Source organism: Manis javanica, chromosome 12 (genome assembly GCF_040802235.1).
Source record: "Manis javanica isolate MJ-LG chromosome 12, MJ_LKY, whole genome shotgun sequence".
NCBI lineage: Eukaryota > Metazoa > Chordata > Mammalia > Pholidota > Manidae > Manis > Manis javanica.
In genome coordinates this window covers 67,985,647-68,003,532 of record NC_133167.1, presented here as the reverse complement: position 1 = coordinate 68,003,532, position 17,886 = coordinate 67,985,647, and the positions used below count along the sequence as shown (strand labels likewise).

At 41.1% G+C, this 17,886-nt stretch overlaps 1 protein-coding gene across 16 annotated transcripts in view; it reads left to right on the top strand.

Annotated features, from left to right (window-relative positions):
- The window catches only part of PSD3 (pleckstrin and Sec7 domain containing 3), a 429,070-nt gene that overhangs the window by 182,289 nt on the left and 228,895 nt on the right, over window positions 1–17,886 (top strand). For 10 of the 16 annotated variants that reach the window (XM_073218761.1, XM_073218767.1, XM_073218762.1 and 7 more), the window contains 4 exons: window positions 8,644–8,838; window positions 8,923–9,003; window positions 10,537–10,649; window positions 13,148–13,208. In XM_073218761.1, coding sequence (XP_073074862.1) covers window positions 8,644–8,838; window positions 8,923–9,003; window positions 10,537–10,649; window positions 13,148–13,208 — 450 coding nt within the window. Of the gene's footprint in view, window positions 1–4,917; window positions 5,075–8,643; window positions 8,839–8,922; window positions 9,004–10,536; window positions 10,650–13,147; window positions 13,209–17,886 lie in introns of those variants that run through there. The other 6 variants (XM_037015062.2, XM_073218768.1, XM_073218771.1 and 3 more) reach the window with 3 other exon arrangements.

Sequence of the window (17,886 nt, the reverse complement as noted above, 5' to 3'; positions counted from 1 at the left end):
CACAAGGAAGTGGAATGTGATTGTCCCCTTACTTTGTTTCCTTGTCACGTAGAGAGTAATATGGTGTCATTAGAGATTTTAATGCTGTATCAAGGCAGTGAAGAAGCATAACTACAAGCTGTTTCTCATGAAAGATGTAAACTTAGAATATCTAATGACATTTTAAGAGCATTCCAGGCAAGCAAGGTAGTCCATCTGCCAGTGTTTGAGTCTTCCTTTCCTGTCCACTGGAATTGAGATTCACTAGTCCCACAGTGAAGCTCTGTGCATACAGTGAACATATAAACGTTTTTGTATCATCTTCTATCTATTTACCAAGTTGGACATCTAGTGATAGTTGCTTTGCAAATAATTCATCCCAAATTTTTATAATGTGATGTATGAAAGCTGACTTGGTTATATTGCAGATGTTACTTACATTCTCATTTGAGAGCTGGCCCAGAAACGCTGCAGCTCAGTGTAGAAAAACAAAACAAAATAAAACAAAAAAAAACCTAGAAAGCAAACAGGTGAAAACCTGCCCCATCTGGATCATGTCCCAGGGGATTATGAGCCTCTAAGAAGGGTGAACGGGCCAATTATGTCTTGGGAATCTGCTTCCGCAACGAATGCCGTCCTTGTCCCTTCCCTGGTGAGGCTGATCACTGCCCTGCCCATTGGTGCCCTCTCCTGAAAGACTGAGTGCAGGCTTTAGGAAAACAAATGAGGTTTAAGACGCAGTCCTGAGGAGGCAGGACCCCTAGATGACACTTATTAAAATTCTCACTGAATTAAAATTCTTCACTGAATTTTGGCCTCTGTGCTGAACAAAGAAACAGCTATTAGGAGTTTTGATAATTAGGTTTTGTTTATAGTTCTCTTATAAAAGCCCTGAAATCATTTAGAAGATGCAGGGCCAGCTAGAGAAATGTATTCTAATAATGTGAAAAATTGGAGGCGGTTTTCCTTAGAAAACTAAGTATTACTTTCTGCTAAGAGCTAACGTTTGTATGCAATACAAACACAGCTTACGCAGTAAAGTACCGTCATATGTGATTATTCTATGATCGTCTGAATAACCTAGTAGTCATCTTGGTGATGTGGGGGTAGCAGGACAGATGAACATGCACCTGGTGTTGGTAGCCGGCGTTTCTCCTTTACTACGTGGCTGGAACTGCACTGAGTGTAGACACGGACCATCGCCCTTAATCTTTGCAGCACCCTGGGAAGTTGGAGCTGTGCCCCCATTCTATGTGTGAGGAGACCCACTGCGCCCATAGCTGGGACTGGTCTGACCAGGGGTTGAAGCTCCCATCCAACTGGAGCCTTTAAAAGCGGTCTGCTTGCTTTTAGCACCTTCCACATTAGGAATTGTTACCTCTGGCAGTCTGAGCATTTGTGTGTAGAATCTCATCAGTAAGTGCAGGGAGACCTCCCAGTCCTTTTGCTGAAATGGGATTGTGTTCAGATGAACGCACTGTTACACTCCCTCCTGTGTTGGCACATCTCAAAGTCCCTTGGTCATATGGCGTGCCGCAGCCCCCTCCCAGGGGCCCCTCCCTGAGGCTGGGGCTGACTGCGGTAGCGCCCACACTGACACCACAGGTAACACACGGCTGCCGTGGCTTCCAGACAGCTCACCTGCACCGCTCATGGGCACCTCTCTCTCACCTCTTTGAAGCAAACTCACCATCTCTTCTCCGTCTGTCTCCTCATTCTCTCTGTGTGGGCACACATACACACACAGGCACACATGCACGCACCCTCCGTCACACACCCAGCAGCTCCTCCCCCTTGCGTTCATTTCCTTGGTTGGTGGTGGCACTCTGCCCAGCCTCTGAGTTGGAGTCAGCCTCCTCCTACCCCTGTGAGCTCTGCATGCGTTCGTCTTGCTTTCTGAGTATCTTTCCTGCACATTCACATGACCGTCTTTCACTTCAGATGCTTGCCTCTGACCAGACTGTTCCGATGACCTCCTGGCTGGCTTCCCTGCCTCGGTTCAGTCTCCCCACAGCTCTTCCTCCAAGCTGTAAGCAGAAGTGATGTTACCACAGCCCCAGCCTGATCTTCAGCATTTCCCTAGCCAGTCGTGCTTCCCCAGGGGCTGCCGTGGTGGCTCAGAGCCTGACGTCCTATCAGGGTCGTTTTGGACCTTAGAAAGGTGCTGAGGCCCACCTCAGGCCAACAGGAACTCTTGAGAAGCCCCTCGTGCGTGTCTTTTCTGAAAGCCTCATGCACCTTTATAGTCACACATGTACTTGGATATCTAATAAATGTCTCAAAGTGACATGTCTGAAATGGAACTTCTTTCTCTCAAAACCTGTGCCAACTTCAGTCTTCCCCATCTGAACCAATGGCAACTCCACCTTTCAGATCACTCCAACCACTGTGACCACTTCATATAAAAATACACACAACCCCCACCCCAGCCAGGTTTCCTGATCTTTTTTCCATGGCAATCATCACCTTCTAATGTACTTTATACTTTACTGGTTTATCATGTTTGTTGTTTATTTTTACTTCCCCTGGGGAGGAAGTGTTTTCTTGTTTTGCTTTGTTTACTGAAGTATTCCAAGCATCTTAAGACATTGCCTGGCATATGGCAGGGGATTTGTTAATGTTTGTTGAATCAGCGAAACATACTAGAAAGTTACTAGCAGTAGAGAGGAATTGTCCAGAGGGTATAAAGGATTTGGGTCTGGAGGCCTGCAGTCTGTGTTCAGCTCTGTGCCTCAACTTCTGTCTGTAAAATGGGTATATTAGTATGAAATCCGTAAGATCAATGACTAAGATCTGGTAGTCCCTCAGAAGCACTTTGCTGGCAGCTGGCACAGGTTGAGTTCTTACCCACTGTTAGATGCCTGGAATGGCTGTGGGCTGGAGCTGTTCTGAATAATTCCTTACTTACATTTCCTGAAATTGAGATTATGTACTGTCTCTGCAGTGCCTGAGAAATAAATGCCACAGGTAGTGACGGCCAACATGATTTCCTCTTTCTCAGAGGTGGTTTTTGCTTTAGGGTTTTAAGTATGTCCGGCTTATGCTGTGCTCAGAACCCTCTTTGACTGACTTCATCCCTGCTGTGGAAGCCGGACATGGGTGCCACCGTTCCCGAGCCTGCTGATTCCCTGTGTCCATCTGTTCCCTGAGGAGGGGCAGCAGGGCCATAATGCTTTGGTCCTTTTATTCCGCTTGCAGCTGGAGTTCATTTCTCCGCGCTCTTCAGGGTTCTTCTGACTTGCCCTCACCTGGCTTATGTGCACAGTCGAACTAGGTGGCTGTTTGGTGGTGTTTCCTATGCACAGGGCCCAGGGTGTACCTTATAAATGCAGGGGGCAAGCTTTGCCCACTGCACCTAGTTTAATTTTTATTCTAGTCTCACCGCAACAACTAAATAAAAACTTAAAGAATTTTTAAATTCTAAGTTCAAAGTAAATTTGAAGACAATGTATCTGCTACTCTTTGCTATGTCAGGCTTTCTAGAACTCTCCACAGTTACTTATAATGGGTTAGAAAGGTAGTGCCACATGCTGTTGACAGCACAAAAGGCAGTGGAGGAAGGGGACACAGCTGGCTGCTCAGCCCTCCAGCGCTTTAAGTGATGGCTGTTGGCTAACCTCAGCCACCCTCATGATGCTAATACGAAGTGAAACTCAGGGCAGTGGGGGTGAGAGATACAGGCCTTTTCAAGGTGGAGGTCTGAGAATGCAGCAGAGGGCAGTTGAAGCATGATTCTTGCAAAAGTTATGTCACTTGGGCTCTTGTAGGGTCAGTAAGAGTTTGGAGAATTTTGGGGTGGGGGTGACAAGAGTAGCGACAGGAACACCACCTAAAGGGCACAAGCACACCGCTGGTATTTCTGTGTGGCCCAAGCAGGAGGGAAGTGGTAGCTGATAAACCTAAAAGAGCAGCTGGGGTCAGCTGTGAAGGGCCTTATATGACATGCCACAGAGTATGGATTTTTATCTTGGGTAGGACTTTTTGCAAAGGAGGCATATTACCTCATCTGTGGTGATAGCATGCAGGCTGGGAAAGAAGGGTGGAAATACAGAGGAATGATCAGTAGAACATGGGCAACTGAAAGAGCGTCTTAGTGAAACTATAGAAAAGCAGAAGGAATAAAAATTCAATCATAGAAGCAAGTCAGAACGAGCCCAGAAGAAATCTGATTGTGAAGCACACTGCCACCGAGGGACACCATTATTGGAATTCTTCAAATACGGTCAAGAACAAACATTTTAGGAAATAAGGTTACCTTATAAAATGTAGGATGCCCAGTTAGATTTGAACTTCAGATTAATGGAAATTTTTTCAGAAAAAATGTGAATACTTTTTTTAGTATAAGTATGCTCCATGCAATATTTGAGACATACTAAAAGCTATATTTTGTTTACCTGAAATTCAGACTTAATTGTGTGTCCTATTTTTTTTTTTTTTGGAAAATCTGCTAATCCTAGTATGAGAAAAAGGTTATGGGAAGGCCTAGAAATCAGACTCAAATGATTTGATCCTTCTTTTGATGGTAGTGTTATACCTGATATGGGCTATATCAGGTGCAGCCCCAGTGAAGCACTTTATAGAACACAGTAAGTGACTGGTAGGGATTTCACCTTAAGACATTGTAAAGTTATATGATCAAAAAGAAAGGGGGAAACTAAGAAAAGAAGGGAAAATTCAGACTACTGAAAGAGGCTAATACTCAACAGACTACAAGGACAATGTCTGTGTGTTCCAGGAGACAAAACGGGGTGTCAGTCCCCGCTGAGAGATCACCCAGCACGCTTCATCAAGTGTGAACATGCCGGGGGCTGCCATTGTTGTTTATGCTCATGATACACAGTGGTCCCTGTGTTCTGGCTCCTGTTTTTATTAGGACTATAAAAACATTACAAAAACCCCAACAATAAACATCCTGCCAAGGAATGTGAGGTCATAGTGACATGATGTCACAGGGACCGAGCCCCTGGGAGCCCCAGTAGACCAGCAGACACTGGAGTTGTGGGAGAAGGATCCGGGCCTGGGCTGGTGCGGAGGCACGGCCCAGGTGCACCCTGGGCTCTGTGATGAGTTCTTCCTGGTGTCTGTCTTTTTGCTGGTGAGTTTGTGTTACCGTCAGATTGCCAGGCTTTCTGTTGTAGAGCAGCGAGCTCTGTTCCTGCTCAGGTAACCTTCCAATAGCAAAATAGGACAGAAGGAATCCACCTAGGTATGGAGGTATTCACTTTATTCCTTATTTTCTTTTTTACTGAAGGTTTTTTTTCAAGAAGATCCAGAGAAATCTGATTTGTACAGATTTTTAAATTACCTCCTTCTGGTGTATGTGAGGAAAGTGAGGTAAAATAGGCTCGTCTGGGCCAGCTAGTAGAAGGAGGAGGCCAACATGAGGAATGAAACACGTAACAAATGGAAATAATTTTGACCACTGCATTTTAAAAATCTATGTTTTTTAGGATAAGTCTCTTGTATTTGAACAAAATCTTTGCAGCACTGTATATGCGGTATAATTACCTCTTTTGCATGGAGTGATTAAACATATGCCATGAATTTGCCACGACAAGTGAACTGTAAGCAGTAGTTTAGTTGAGAAAAAAAAACCTTTCTTTGACATTAGTTTCCCTACATGACAGCCGGTATATAGAGTGAAAGAATGCATGGCAACACAACCTCAGGGGTTTTGTTTTAAAGAACTTAAAGAATTACTTGATCGTAGCTAAAATAGTTCTTGGAGTAAATATTTTACATTTTCACGCTTTATGTAGGAAAATACAAAGTGTGAATTGCCTTTTAAGAGAAATTTCTATTATGAGTTTACTTATTCAAAGTCTGTTGTATATTGTAATTAAATATTGAGTTTTCTGTTAGGATAAATTTCACAAACTGGTTGGCAATGTGACCTCTATAAAGGGAAGGTTTAATATGAAAAAAATATTTAAATGTATTTGCATGAAGATTTCGTCCTAACGGAGCAGTTTATTTTAACTGGTGGCTATTTCTGTTGGAAAATTGTTTAAGGGGGCTGACTGCTCAAGGAGGGGCACCAGGTATCCTGGTTGGCTTAGGCCAATTCTAGTTTATGTCTGTTGTCCTGGTATTGGCTTTGGCTTAGTATTTGACTTTGACTTATAAAAAATTTACTATCAATAGTTGCAGTAAAATAAGTCATCCCGGGCTTGATAGCCCCCCCACTCTGTACTTCCAGCTTCTCTACAGTCTCATCTGGAATGTGAGAGGTGCACTGAAGAGAATTTTCACATAGTTGAGTCTGAGACATGTGGATGATCTTTCTTTTCCCTGCTCTTCCAAAGTCAGCCTGTGGAGCACTTGCTGAGCAAGTGAGCCTGGAACAGTTGCCAGGGATAGTTCATTCCTCCGGGTGGAGTCCGGCAGGTGGGGAAGTCAGGGACTCCGTGGCCCTGGGAGCTGCTCGGCCTGCCCGCTGGTGGGGCAGGAGCTGGAGCTGCGTTTGGGTGACAGTGAGGCTGCTAGGCTACCACTTAGTTGGGTGAATAGGGAACAGGACATTTTACGTAGAGTAAGTGATAAAAGAGAAAGTGAATAGTTCTGCTTAAAAATGTAGTCATTTTTGTTGTAATTATTTTTCCCTTTATTACATGGTAGAAGTTTAAAACTGATTTTTTTGGTGTTTTTATTTAAATTTCATAACAGTGTAGTTACATATTTAATGGTTTTATCATCCCTGTTCCCTCTTCAGTGCCCTGGTTTAGTCCGTGGTCTAACTGCTTGTAACCTGCTTGTGACCCCGTGGTCACTCTGCTTGTAACCCCGACTGAGTTAAGGAATTATGGACTAGAGCAAGTGCGTGCAGTTAGGCCCATGGGGCTCGTTCAGACTCACCTGGAATGGCTTTTATGTTTCTACAGGTGTAAAAAAACAAATAAATATGTGTGACAGTGACCTTATGTGGCCTTACCTGCTCACAGTCTGTAAGCACTTGCAGTCTGGCCTGTTACACAGCTGTTCTGGCTGGTGTGGAGTCAGTGGTATAGCAGTTGTGTTAGAAGGATGCTGAGGTGCAGGAGTTTATGACGAATACAGCTTATCATGAACACAGCTTTGTTTTGTTCCCAAATTGAGAGATTTGGAAATTTCTGTGTTCACGCTGGTTTCGGTGTTCAGGTGTGTCATGGGGCATCCTGTCCCCAGCACCGGGCTGTAGTTTGGGGCCCATTTCTAGGTCGGAGGCTCTCACAGTGGCTTCCCAAGACTCTTTCAGAAAGTTGGTGAGGTCAGAAACTTTGAAATGACAACAGAGTTGTTTTCCTTTTTCTCCAAGCTGATATTGCGCCAATGGTACAAAAGCCATAGCACAAATCAAGGTAGAGAGGCACAGACTGTTCTAGATGTTACTATATTCTTCACTGCCATGTGCTCAAAATAGAAACAAATACTGTTTTCACCTCAGAATAAATTAATACATTGCAACCCTGAGTACATGACTTTTTAATTTCACATGAGATGAAGTGGAAAATGTGCATGAAGTGCTCTGCTGCTGGTTGTGTCCAAGAAATGAACTTGTATGTTATTTTTGAGTCATAAGCTGCAAAACTAGCCACTTGTTCACAGGCTGCCGTTTTTCTTCAAAGTACAGGTGGCTGACTACAATTACTGGCAAACATTTTCTCGAAAATTATTAGAATGGGCCTGTTCGTACTTTAAGAAAACAGTTACCAATGATAAAATTTGAGTTTTCAATCAAAAGTTAGAATTTTGGAAAACTTATCTGCCACCAAAAGTTTGACAGCTTCCCAATACTTAGAGACTTTTAATGAAGCTAACAGTGATGACATTAATGAATATGATTTTTTTAAATATTGTATAATGAAATTTATCAGATGACCAATGCGTGTTGCAGAATCATGTCAGGGTAAAAGATCCATCAAAAGAGGAAAGAGTAAGACAGATTTTAATATACAAGTACAAAGAGTTCATTGATACAATTTTAGATTCTGTATTGCAGCTGACCTTTAAGAAACTGCCACTTGTCTTATTTTGGTGTCATATCAACAAAGGATACCTGCAATTACCTGAAAAGGATATGAAAGTACTCATTTTTCTAACTAAATATCTGTATGAGACCAGCATAGTCCAACCAAAATATATAGTTACAGATTGAATATAGAAGTGGCTGTGGGAATCCAGCTGTCTTCTATAGAAAAAGCTGAGCATTAATGAAATTTGTAAAAAATGTAAATTGTTGTCTGTCTCACTAAATTTTGTTACTGGTTTTGCAAAATAGTTTTTTTAATAAAAATGCTTACTTAGTGTGAAATGAATTATTTTTAAGTGAATTAATATTTGAAAAATGTGTTCTAATTCCTAATGGAGTGAATATATCAGTAGATATGACCCACATAAACAGAGGTCTTCAGAATTCTCCACACTTGTAAACATGTAAAGGTCCTGAGACCGAAAGGTTTAAGAACTACTAATCAAGAATTTGAAGCAATTACTTTTTTAGTGAGTTGAAATACAGGAACTGAAAATGTTTTTGTTAATAGTGAAGCATGAAACAATCTCATTTTAAATAGCTTTTGCATGTAGTTAGTTCTATAATATCATAATAAACTTCATCAGCTGTTTTACTTTTTGCTGCACAAGAAAAATCTTTTCTGTCCTTTTTTGCCCCTTCATCAATTCTCACAGCAATGCTGCAGTGAAGACAAGCCTGCTGGAGGCCCGTTCTGAAATGGGGAGCACTGAGGTTCTGGGGAAGGAGCCCCCAGAAGGCCTCAGTAATGGTGCCGGCAGCAACGCGGAAGCAGCCAAGAGGTTGGCCAAGCGCCTGTACCAACTGGACAGATTCAAAAGATCGGATGTGGCCAAGCACCTGGGCAAGAAGTACGTACTTGCGCCTATCCTCGTGGACGTGTGTGTTTTCACTGCTGCCGTGTGAATAACCAAGTCTGCTCTGTTTTCTTATAGCAATGAATTTAGCAAACTCGTTGCAGAGGAATATCTGAAGTTTTTTGATTTTACAGGCATGACTCTGGATCAGTCTCTCAGGTACGGCGAAGCACCTCCTCTGCTTTCTTTGCCTCCAAGTAATTAATTCTAAGAAAGGAATGTACTGCAGCTATAAACTAGTTTTTTTACACCCACAGTTACTTTGTGATCTTAGCCCAGACCTTTATTAGATATTAAACATAGCAGAAAGTGAGAAATATGTGGTTTTTATGAAATCATGCATGAACTCATTCTGCATCTAGAAGCGAGCACAGTAAAAAATGGTGGCAGAGTAAACTGAGGAAAAATGGAATCTGTAAATTTGGTTTTTAGATCATTAGTCGTTTTTAAAGAGCAGTTAACACTGTAGAATCATAGATTTTCTTTCTAAGCATTTGTAGGAAGAAGTATGGCCTTTTAAGTTGTTACTTTGGAGTTAACTCACGGAAGGAGTAAAGAGGGCCATCAACATAGTAATCAGCAGGAAGCACTGGTAGCCTGTCCCACAGTGGGCTCTGCCGGTCCGTTCAGTCACCCCTGTCGCCAGCCCGCTGACCCTGGCTTCCAGGCCGCCTCCTGCTGTCAGAGCCAGAGGAGCCCGGGTTCCCGAGTGTGACCCCCGGTTTTCCAGGCGAAGCAGCGGACGCTGGGAGGAGGAGCCGGGCCTCCAACTGGAGTGCTCAGCGGCGCCCCCTGCCGTGCCTCCGCAGGCTGGCGGGAGAAATGAAGTCGGAGGAGAGCTTTGTGCTTTGCTGTCTGATGTAGGTTCATTAAAAAAAGGAAAAATCAGTTTGGTGAATATAATTTAGATTAACGAACTGTTAGTAAGGAAACAACATCACCCTCGTCATAGGGAGTAAGGGTTATTGTGTTTCTGTCAAGAGTAAGTTTTTTAAGTGAGTTTTTATTGCCATCTCATGTTGAGGGAACTGGGTGTGCCTTGTTAAGGGGGGGTCATCTGGGTTTATCTGCAACAGACGCTCCTCAGCAACCCTGATTTAGATTGGTTTGGGGGTCTGGGCATATTTTCTATTGTTCAGAGTTTTATACACAAATTCTTTTATCCCTAATTTAAGGAATAAATTAGGGTTCTTATCTCCCAACTTCTTCCTCATATAACAAGTTAATTATATAATATGGTGAGAAGAGGCAAAATAAAATTAACAGAAATCTACTGTGCACAAACTTGTAGTTTGAACAAAAGTAACTATGATCCAGGTGGAGTTTTAAAACATAGCCTACATGGTTGTGCATTCAGTCTCAAGTGTTCTTTGGTTTTTATCCACCTGATCTTTGAAAATGGCAACTTGATGCTTAGTCGTGCAGGGAAATTACTTGCCTTCCCAAGGCTTTTCTTGAGTATTGACCTCCATGCCGTTGCTCTGTCGTCTTTTATGTTGACATTGTATAGGATTAAATGTCAATATAAAATTATATTGAATGACCATCTAGTAAGTGATTTGTAAAAAAATAACTGGTTTACTCTACTTTGTATAATTATTTTCTTACACTTATATGAATTAACCTCTAACTGTCAAAGACTGTGGTAACATTTTCTAAAATTTCAATCTTTTCTCCTTAATTCTTTTTTAGGTATTTCTTTAAAGCATTTTCTCTTGTGGGAGAAACTCAAGAACGAGAGAGAGTTTTAATACACTTCTCCAATAGATATTTTTACTGTAACCCAGATACCATTGCTTCACAAGGTAATCTGATGAAAATGCATGAATTTCTTTTTTGTAATAGGGTTATTTTCCTCACTGTGAGAGTTAAGTTTTATTGTGTAAAGTATGAAAAGTACCCAGAAGAAACTGAGGATTGTCTGATTACCTGGGGATAACTATTAAGTTAGATTTACCTTTTTCTAGTCTATTTATATAATATTTAATGTCAAATTGAATTCATTACATTTTATTTTCTAATGTCTTTTCCTTTCATTGTGAGAAGTTTCTCATACCATCAGATTTTCTTTAAAAAGCAGCTGTTTAATGGCTGCATAGTAATTTATCCTCCACTTTTAGTTATTTTTACTCTACACCACAGTTCCATAGTTAACCTCTATGGCAGTATATTAGCACATATGACAATAAATTACTCAGGTTTTATTGTTCAGAGATTTGATGTGCACATCACATTGTGATAAACAAAATGCTAGTTTTCTTATTTCTTCTTTGTATACATTTGGTCTCTAAACTTGATGAAGTGCATTTATACTTACTTAGTTTTGTGGTTAATTTTGGAAACATTTATAAATCTCACTGGAGATTGTGGTACAAATCTGATGCTTTTGTTTGATATTCGTTATGACCACACTAACACTGACCTTAGGCCGTGTTTTCAATGAACTGTAAGTTTATGTTTGTTGTGCTATTTTTAAAAAGCAACCTTAAACTAATTGTTGATGTACCCTATGAAGAGGGGTCTTTCTCTGTTTCATTTCTTGCAATAAAGCAAAATTTTCAGGGTGTGAACTTCAGCACATTCACTTGCAAGTGGAGAATCTTTCATAAACTTACAGATTCCAGAACAGGTCACTGAGACTAGATGCCCTAGAAATAGGAATTGTCTCTTGGTAAACAGCCAATTAGTGGGGGTTAGCATACTCCATACTGCCTAAAGTGATTGCTCCTCCCACCTCCACCCTGCAGGCGGTAGGTAAATTAACTAACCATCTGATTATTAAGGTGACATTCTTATCTGTAAAATGGAACTTGCTTTTCTCTTTTCATTTCTTTGGCTATATTGGGACCACTAATTGGCTGTCTCTCACTGTCAGTCCTGACTAGAGACTGAAAGGAGTAGAGGAGGGTAGGTATTTTTAGAATCTTCAAATCTAAGATGATGCTGACATTCCTGAGTGAAACAAGGATTTGCCACTGTCGGCTCTTGATAAGATTATATGAGTTTTTGCTACTGAGTTGTACAAATACTTTAGGAATAATTTAAATGTACTTAGAATTTGTGATAATAAACTGGGAGTGGAATAAATATGCTTTTAGGCATTTAGTAGCATCTACTTAGAGAAAGGTAATAACAAATTGCCTTCACTCAAAGGTATACTTTTGGAAAATCTGTCTTAATTCACGTTCAGTAATTGGATAGGCCTTTCTGTACATTTCACATAAACTAAGAAGCTTTTTCTGCATCTGCAACTGCTGTTGTCTATTTGGACTAAGAATTGCAGAGAGAGGATGAGGAACACTGATTCATAGCCTTGGGAATGAGAAACTTACATCTCAGTGCCTTTATTTTCCTGTGTGAAGTAGGAAGACAGGGTGGTGTTTTCACTAAATGTGAACTTATCCTTCTGATTTGAGCACCATTTTCCCCCTTAGTATTGAATTTTTCAATCTTCCCGGGTTATTCAGTATTTTACATTTGTCTGACGCATAGTATCCTGGATCAGTCAAGCTAAATGTTGCCTTTGAAGGAGGCAAGAAAGAAGGTGACTGTTCCTGCCTGTGTATTTTTGGCCAGAGAACCAGTAACCAAGCACTAACCATGGGAGACACAATCTTGGTTTTCCTTAACTTTAGCTGCTTTCTTAATTCACTTTCTTTTCAGAAAGTAAAAGAAGTAATTAATATTAAATATTAAATAATTTTAATTTTAATTATTAAATTTATTATAATTTCCTCATCTTGGGCTATAGTAAATTAAGAAAATATAAAAGAAAGAACTTGTAATCTAACTATCCAGAGATGTTATCGTCTCTTTCATGTATATATATTATGTATTTATTCTCCTAGATGTGTTTATAATTTATTATGAAATATCGTTGCTTTTCGTAATGTGTACCTGGACAATATTTGTCATGACTTCAACATAACAGAATTGCATTTTGGGGGGTTATGTTTACTTGTTCCCCCATGTAAGCCACGTTTCTTTGGATAGCCTAGTGTCCTGTGTACATCTTTATTTCCTTAGTGTAAAGCTCTTATTTGCTGTGTCAAAGGGCACTGATCAAATTGTCCTCCAGAGAGGTAAAAATAATTTATCACCAGTAGAGCCCAACTCTGTGCATTGAAGTCCTTTTAATAATTTATTCTTATCTATTTTCTGTCTCCCTGAATGAATATGAGTAATTATGCCTAGCCACAAGATCATGTTTTCATAGGTTCTCAATATATGCTATTTTCATGCTTATAAGGAGCCCAGCAGGAAATAGTGGATTAATCCTTTCTGTCCTTGTATCTTTCTTTAGATGGAGTCCATTGCCTCACCTGTGCAATGATGCTTCTTAACACAGATCTCCATGGCCATGTAAGTGTAGGTGTACAAAGCTGCCTTGCAGAAATCCAAAATGTCTTGGGGCTCACCTTTGTTTTTGTGTCGATACATGTTTGTTCTCTTCCTCCCTTTCTCTCATTTACTACGTGGCAGGCAGGTAAACATGTATCTTGAAAAAAGATACATCTTAATTTGCTTGTTAGCACAGACCATCATTTTAAGTGGATCCCATATTGTCTGCATGTCAAGTTGTTCTAGCTGTGATGTGCGTGTCATGTATCTTCTCCACCAGATGGCAGAGACAGAGCTTTTACTTTTTGTTTTTGGGTTAGCGGTTAGGGTTGATACACAGTGATGGAAAGATATAAGTTAGATCTGAAAATGTTCACTGTGTTTTCACTAAATACGGTTAATAAGAACTCAGCCTTTTCTAAACTCCTCAGCTTACTTAGTCATCTACAATTTGAGATAGCAAAGTAATCTAAGTACTTTCTTATCTTCTATTTAAAATGTAGGATGAACTTCTTAGATTTTTAGTTATATACAAACTTTCACATTTCATAGACATGGAATTTTAGCATTACTTAAGCTGTTCATGTAAAAGAAAATGAGAATGTTTTAGTTAAATATAGGTCAGTATATACTTAGCACAAAAATTACTTCGTAATCCTACATCCACTTATTTTGAAGAGAAAATAAGGCTTCTTGTAACTAAGAGTCCAGATCATACTTTGATTTGCTGTATGATATACCTTACAATTAAAAATAATCGCATTAAAAGAACTAAAACTTAGATCAGTCCAAGTTTGTTTCACTATTCCAAAAGGCCACATAATTCCCTTATTTAGAACTATGGTGTTCCTCTTAGAAAGGGCAAAATGGAGCCATATGGGGTCGTTAAGATGGACTGAGGGAATAAAGTTTTCTGCTGTGAGAAAAATGGGGAGATAGTGTAACAGACTCCTGACTTCAGCGCGCAGAGCTCACAGGGCTCACCCGGGAAGCTCCTTTTGCAGTTAGCATGAAGTGACTTTAGAATAACTTGGTGACTTGTAGACATGTAGCAGGTGTCTGGCAATTATATGTAGACTAAAAATGTAGGCAATGTAGGCACTTTCAGGCATCACTCTTAGGTAATTGGGTTGTAATATGTCTTGTGGAAATGAAGGTTTTGGGATTCTCACAGTGTGAGCCTGGAAGTGAGTGTCAGGCTCTAGTTGTACCCCTCTTGCTGTGGGGACTGCTCAGTGCTCTGCCCAGACTGCTTGCATGTTCCGGGAAGCAGGTTTCCCTGCCTGCCCCTCTGCCTGTCATGTGATACCCCTTGCAACTCTGTCCCTTCCTTTCCTCCCACTCAACTTCCCAGCCTGAGTTTCAGCTGAGGGAGATGGTTTTGATTACTCTTGTCCACATATAACATTGACCCAAGCCTGCAATCTCATGTGAGGACACTTTTTCACATCAAAGATTCTGAGGTCCCATCCGTGTATGATACTTGTGCATTTCATGTCTGTAGACTGAGAAAATGTGTAGCGACGGGAACAGAATGCAGTTAACAGTGCAGTTCTTACTTAACAGGCTGAGGATCTCTAGAGCTTCTCAGGGGGTTGCTACATTGGAGGGGGTTTGCTTCTGTTAAAAGCTGTATTGCTTTTTAAGAAGCTCATATTGCTTTAGTACTACTTTCAAATAAAGGTGTATCATTAATAGCAGCACTCAAAGCACAGCATTAAGTAAAGGTGTGAGGCTGATCATTTGCTGGATGGTTCAGCATTTGGCGTCCAGGACGCCCCGGATGCACCAGCGGTCCGCTGCTCCATCATCAGACCACTTTCGAGGAGTTACAAGGAGATTAAATGAAACACCACACTTCTTTTTGGCAACTAGAATATAAGAGGTAGTTCATGTAAGGAAACAGTGTAATATCATCTTGAGTCATGCCAACATACATAATTAACAATTGGCTTTAGAGGCAAAATTACACGAGAGGGAGAAAATTATAAAACAAATAAGTCTCTATTTTCAAGGTCATGTTTTTAGTGATTATTGCTTCTCAGCTTTGTTTTAAAAAATACATGCTATACATTTAGTATTATCTGTTGTTTAGGTTTTGTATATTAGAGTTTTTTTTATCCTGTTTACCATGCAAACTATTATAAGTCTGTTGAATATGCCGGAGCTAGCATAAGAACTAACGATATGAAAATATGTTTCTCTTATCTTCCTCCTTCTGGATTCATTTTAAAAATAAATTGTCCTTCTAGGTGGTAAGTTGTTATCCATGATTCTGGATGTAGCTTCTCGTGCATTGTGATTGCCTGATTTGTTGTTACAGTGTCTGTCTGACCTAATAGCATGGCCCCTGTGAAGGTGAATCGTAGGACTGAAGTGAGTTATCTCACCATCCCCCTCTTTTCACCTTCTCCTTAGGCTGTCTGCCTCGGCCGTCACCTCTCATTACTTAGTCCAGTGCCAGAGTAATGCTCTTGGGGGGTGAGCGAATAGCCCGTTTTCCTTCTTGTCCCCACCATTGTTACAACAGCAGCACAGCAAGCATGACTTTCCAGGGCTGAGGCGGTGTAACTTGGGGTATTAGCTTCTCTTGGCTGTTCTTTGTGACTCTGCCTCTGTTTCCCCTAATGAATGCTGCACTGAAAACACACTGGTATGGGCCTCTGTCCTTCCTGCTAACCTTACTAACAAAATGACAGAATGGATGGATACTAATATAATACATCAAATACAGTGTTACATGTTGGAATGCCATTCCTTTTTCTAATTCTGTTACTCAGCAAACACTATAGTGTGCCTTCTCCACTCCAAGTGCCCTGCGGTTTGGGTAAGGATCAGAAATGTGTGATACATATTCATGGAAGGCAAATCTTATGTCTGGAAGTGTTGGCTAGGCTGACCTCCACTAGTCAGGTTTAACTGAAGAAACGGGAGCAGGTAACTGACATGCTTGGTAGAACAGAGCTAGGGTGACATTTAATTACACCTTGGAGTGTAGTTAGACTTTACCAAGTGGGCTAGGAAAAAAGGGTCTGAAGAGTATGCCATATTTTGGGAAATTCATCCAAGTGTTACAGTCCTGTCACTGGAGCTAAAAATGGTAATTCTCTTCAGTACCTGTTTTTAAAAATGAATGAATGATCATTATTTTAGCAATAGTATTGAGTTGCTTTTGTCTGCCAGTGGTTTATTCTCTTAGATTAAATATTTGATAATTGTGGTCACATGGTAATGTGATCAGAAATGTCCCCTATTTTTAAAATGCCTCTTTATAAAATAAATATGGAAATTAAGCTGTTGCCCATAAAAATTAATTTCTATGATAACAAACTCGAGTTTATTTTTTTCTTGCTGTGTTGGAAACTAAGTCATATTGGTTATTGTTTGAACTATCAACAAGGAGTTTAAAAATTTTTTTTAAGCCTTGAATTTTATTGGAAATGGTATGAATAAAAGGATTGTCATGTTGGAATAAGTCCAAATCTGTTCCTTTTGTGGACTGATCTTCAGATGTACCTGCAGACTGCATTTAGCACTCCTGTACCTCCGTCACAGTCAGGATTCAGCTGTCTGGCAGGATCATCCTTGAGGCTAAGGACAGGCAGCAGGTGCAGGGCGGCGGGCAGGGCTTCTCACCAGGGCTGAGCCTGGAGCAGGAGGGAGTTTTGGATGTGGACCAGGCTGTAGGGGACAGTGGGTAGATGGGTGATGAGTTGGCCAGTTTCACAGCAGGAAGTTGAAGGAGATCCACAGGACAGTGGCTGCCCAGGGTCAGGCCGTGGTCAGAGGCAGTAGCCAGGACATTGTTTATAATCAAGACTTCATGACAAAATGTATCTTCTAACACTGTGGCTTGGGATTGTCAGTAGCAGTCATACCCACGGTGTGTCTCTGCGGCCCAGTCTTGCTGGGAGCCAGCCTTTCCATGGCAGTGGGCATAAGGGAGTGGGGTATGGCTCTTCTGAGGGGTGGCACTGCAGGCTGCAGGCTGGGCACCCGTAGGTACTGTCTCTGAGATCCTCCCTGCATGCCAGCCACTCCTTGGGGGCCTGAGTCCAGTGCATGAGGCGGCATCTCCCTGGGGGTCCTGGCGCTGTGTTGTAGGTTGGGTGGGGTTAACTAAGGCTAGTACACCATAGCAGTAGGGGGGAAGAAGGAAGGCAAGAATTCAGTAGATGTTTTGTGATAAAATAATATTACAAAGATGTGTGTAGTTAGATTTGAGGTAGGCCATAGGAATTCATTTTCCAATCTGTCAACAGCATTGATAATTGTGAGTTTCTGTTTCTTAGATTGGTTCTCTAGGATTTTAGGGTCTTAAACGGTGGATGGGTAAAATATTTGGTTTGTTATCAGAAATGGAAGATGACTGTTATGAGAATTTCTATTAAAGAATTTTAGTGCTTTTCCTTTTCATGTTGTGCTGTTTACACTCTCAAAAGCACCGCAAACCTCCATGCAGAGGAGTAGTTGACATTCTCCGGAAATCATTAGTGTCACTGGCAGCCCCTGACATGCATTTTGCCCAGTGAATCTCTGCAGTCGGCTTTTGTGCTTCCTTCTTCCTGCATGTGGTTTGGGGAGGGCAGAAGTGAGGACGAGGAGATGGCTGAAACCTTTGACCTCCAATCCCATTTCTTCATTGAATGCCTGTCCTTTTAGGACAATCAAGTTAAAAGTAGAGTTCAGAGTTCAGCTAGC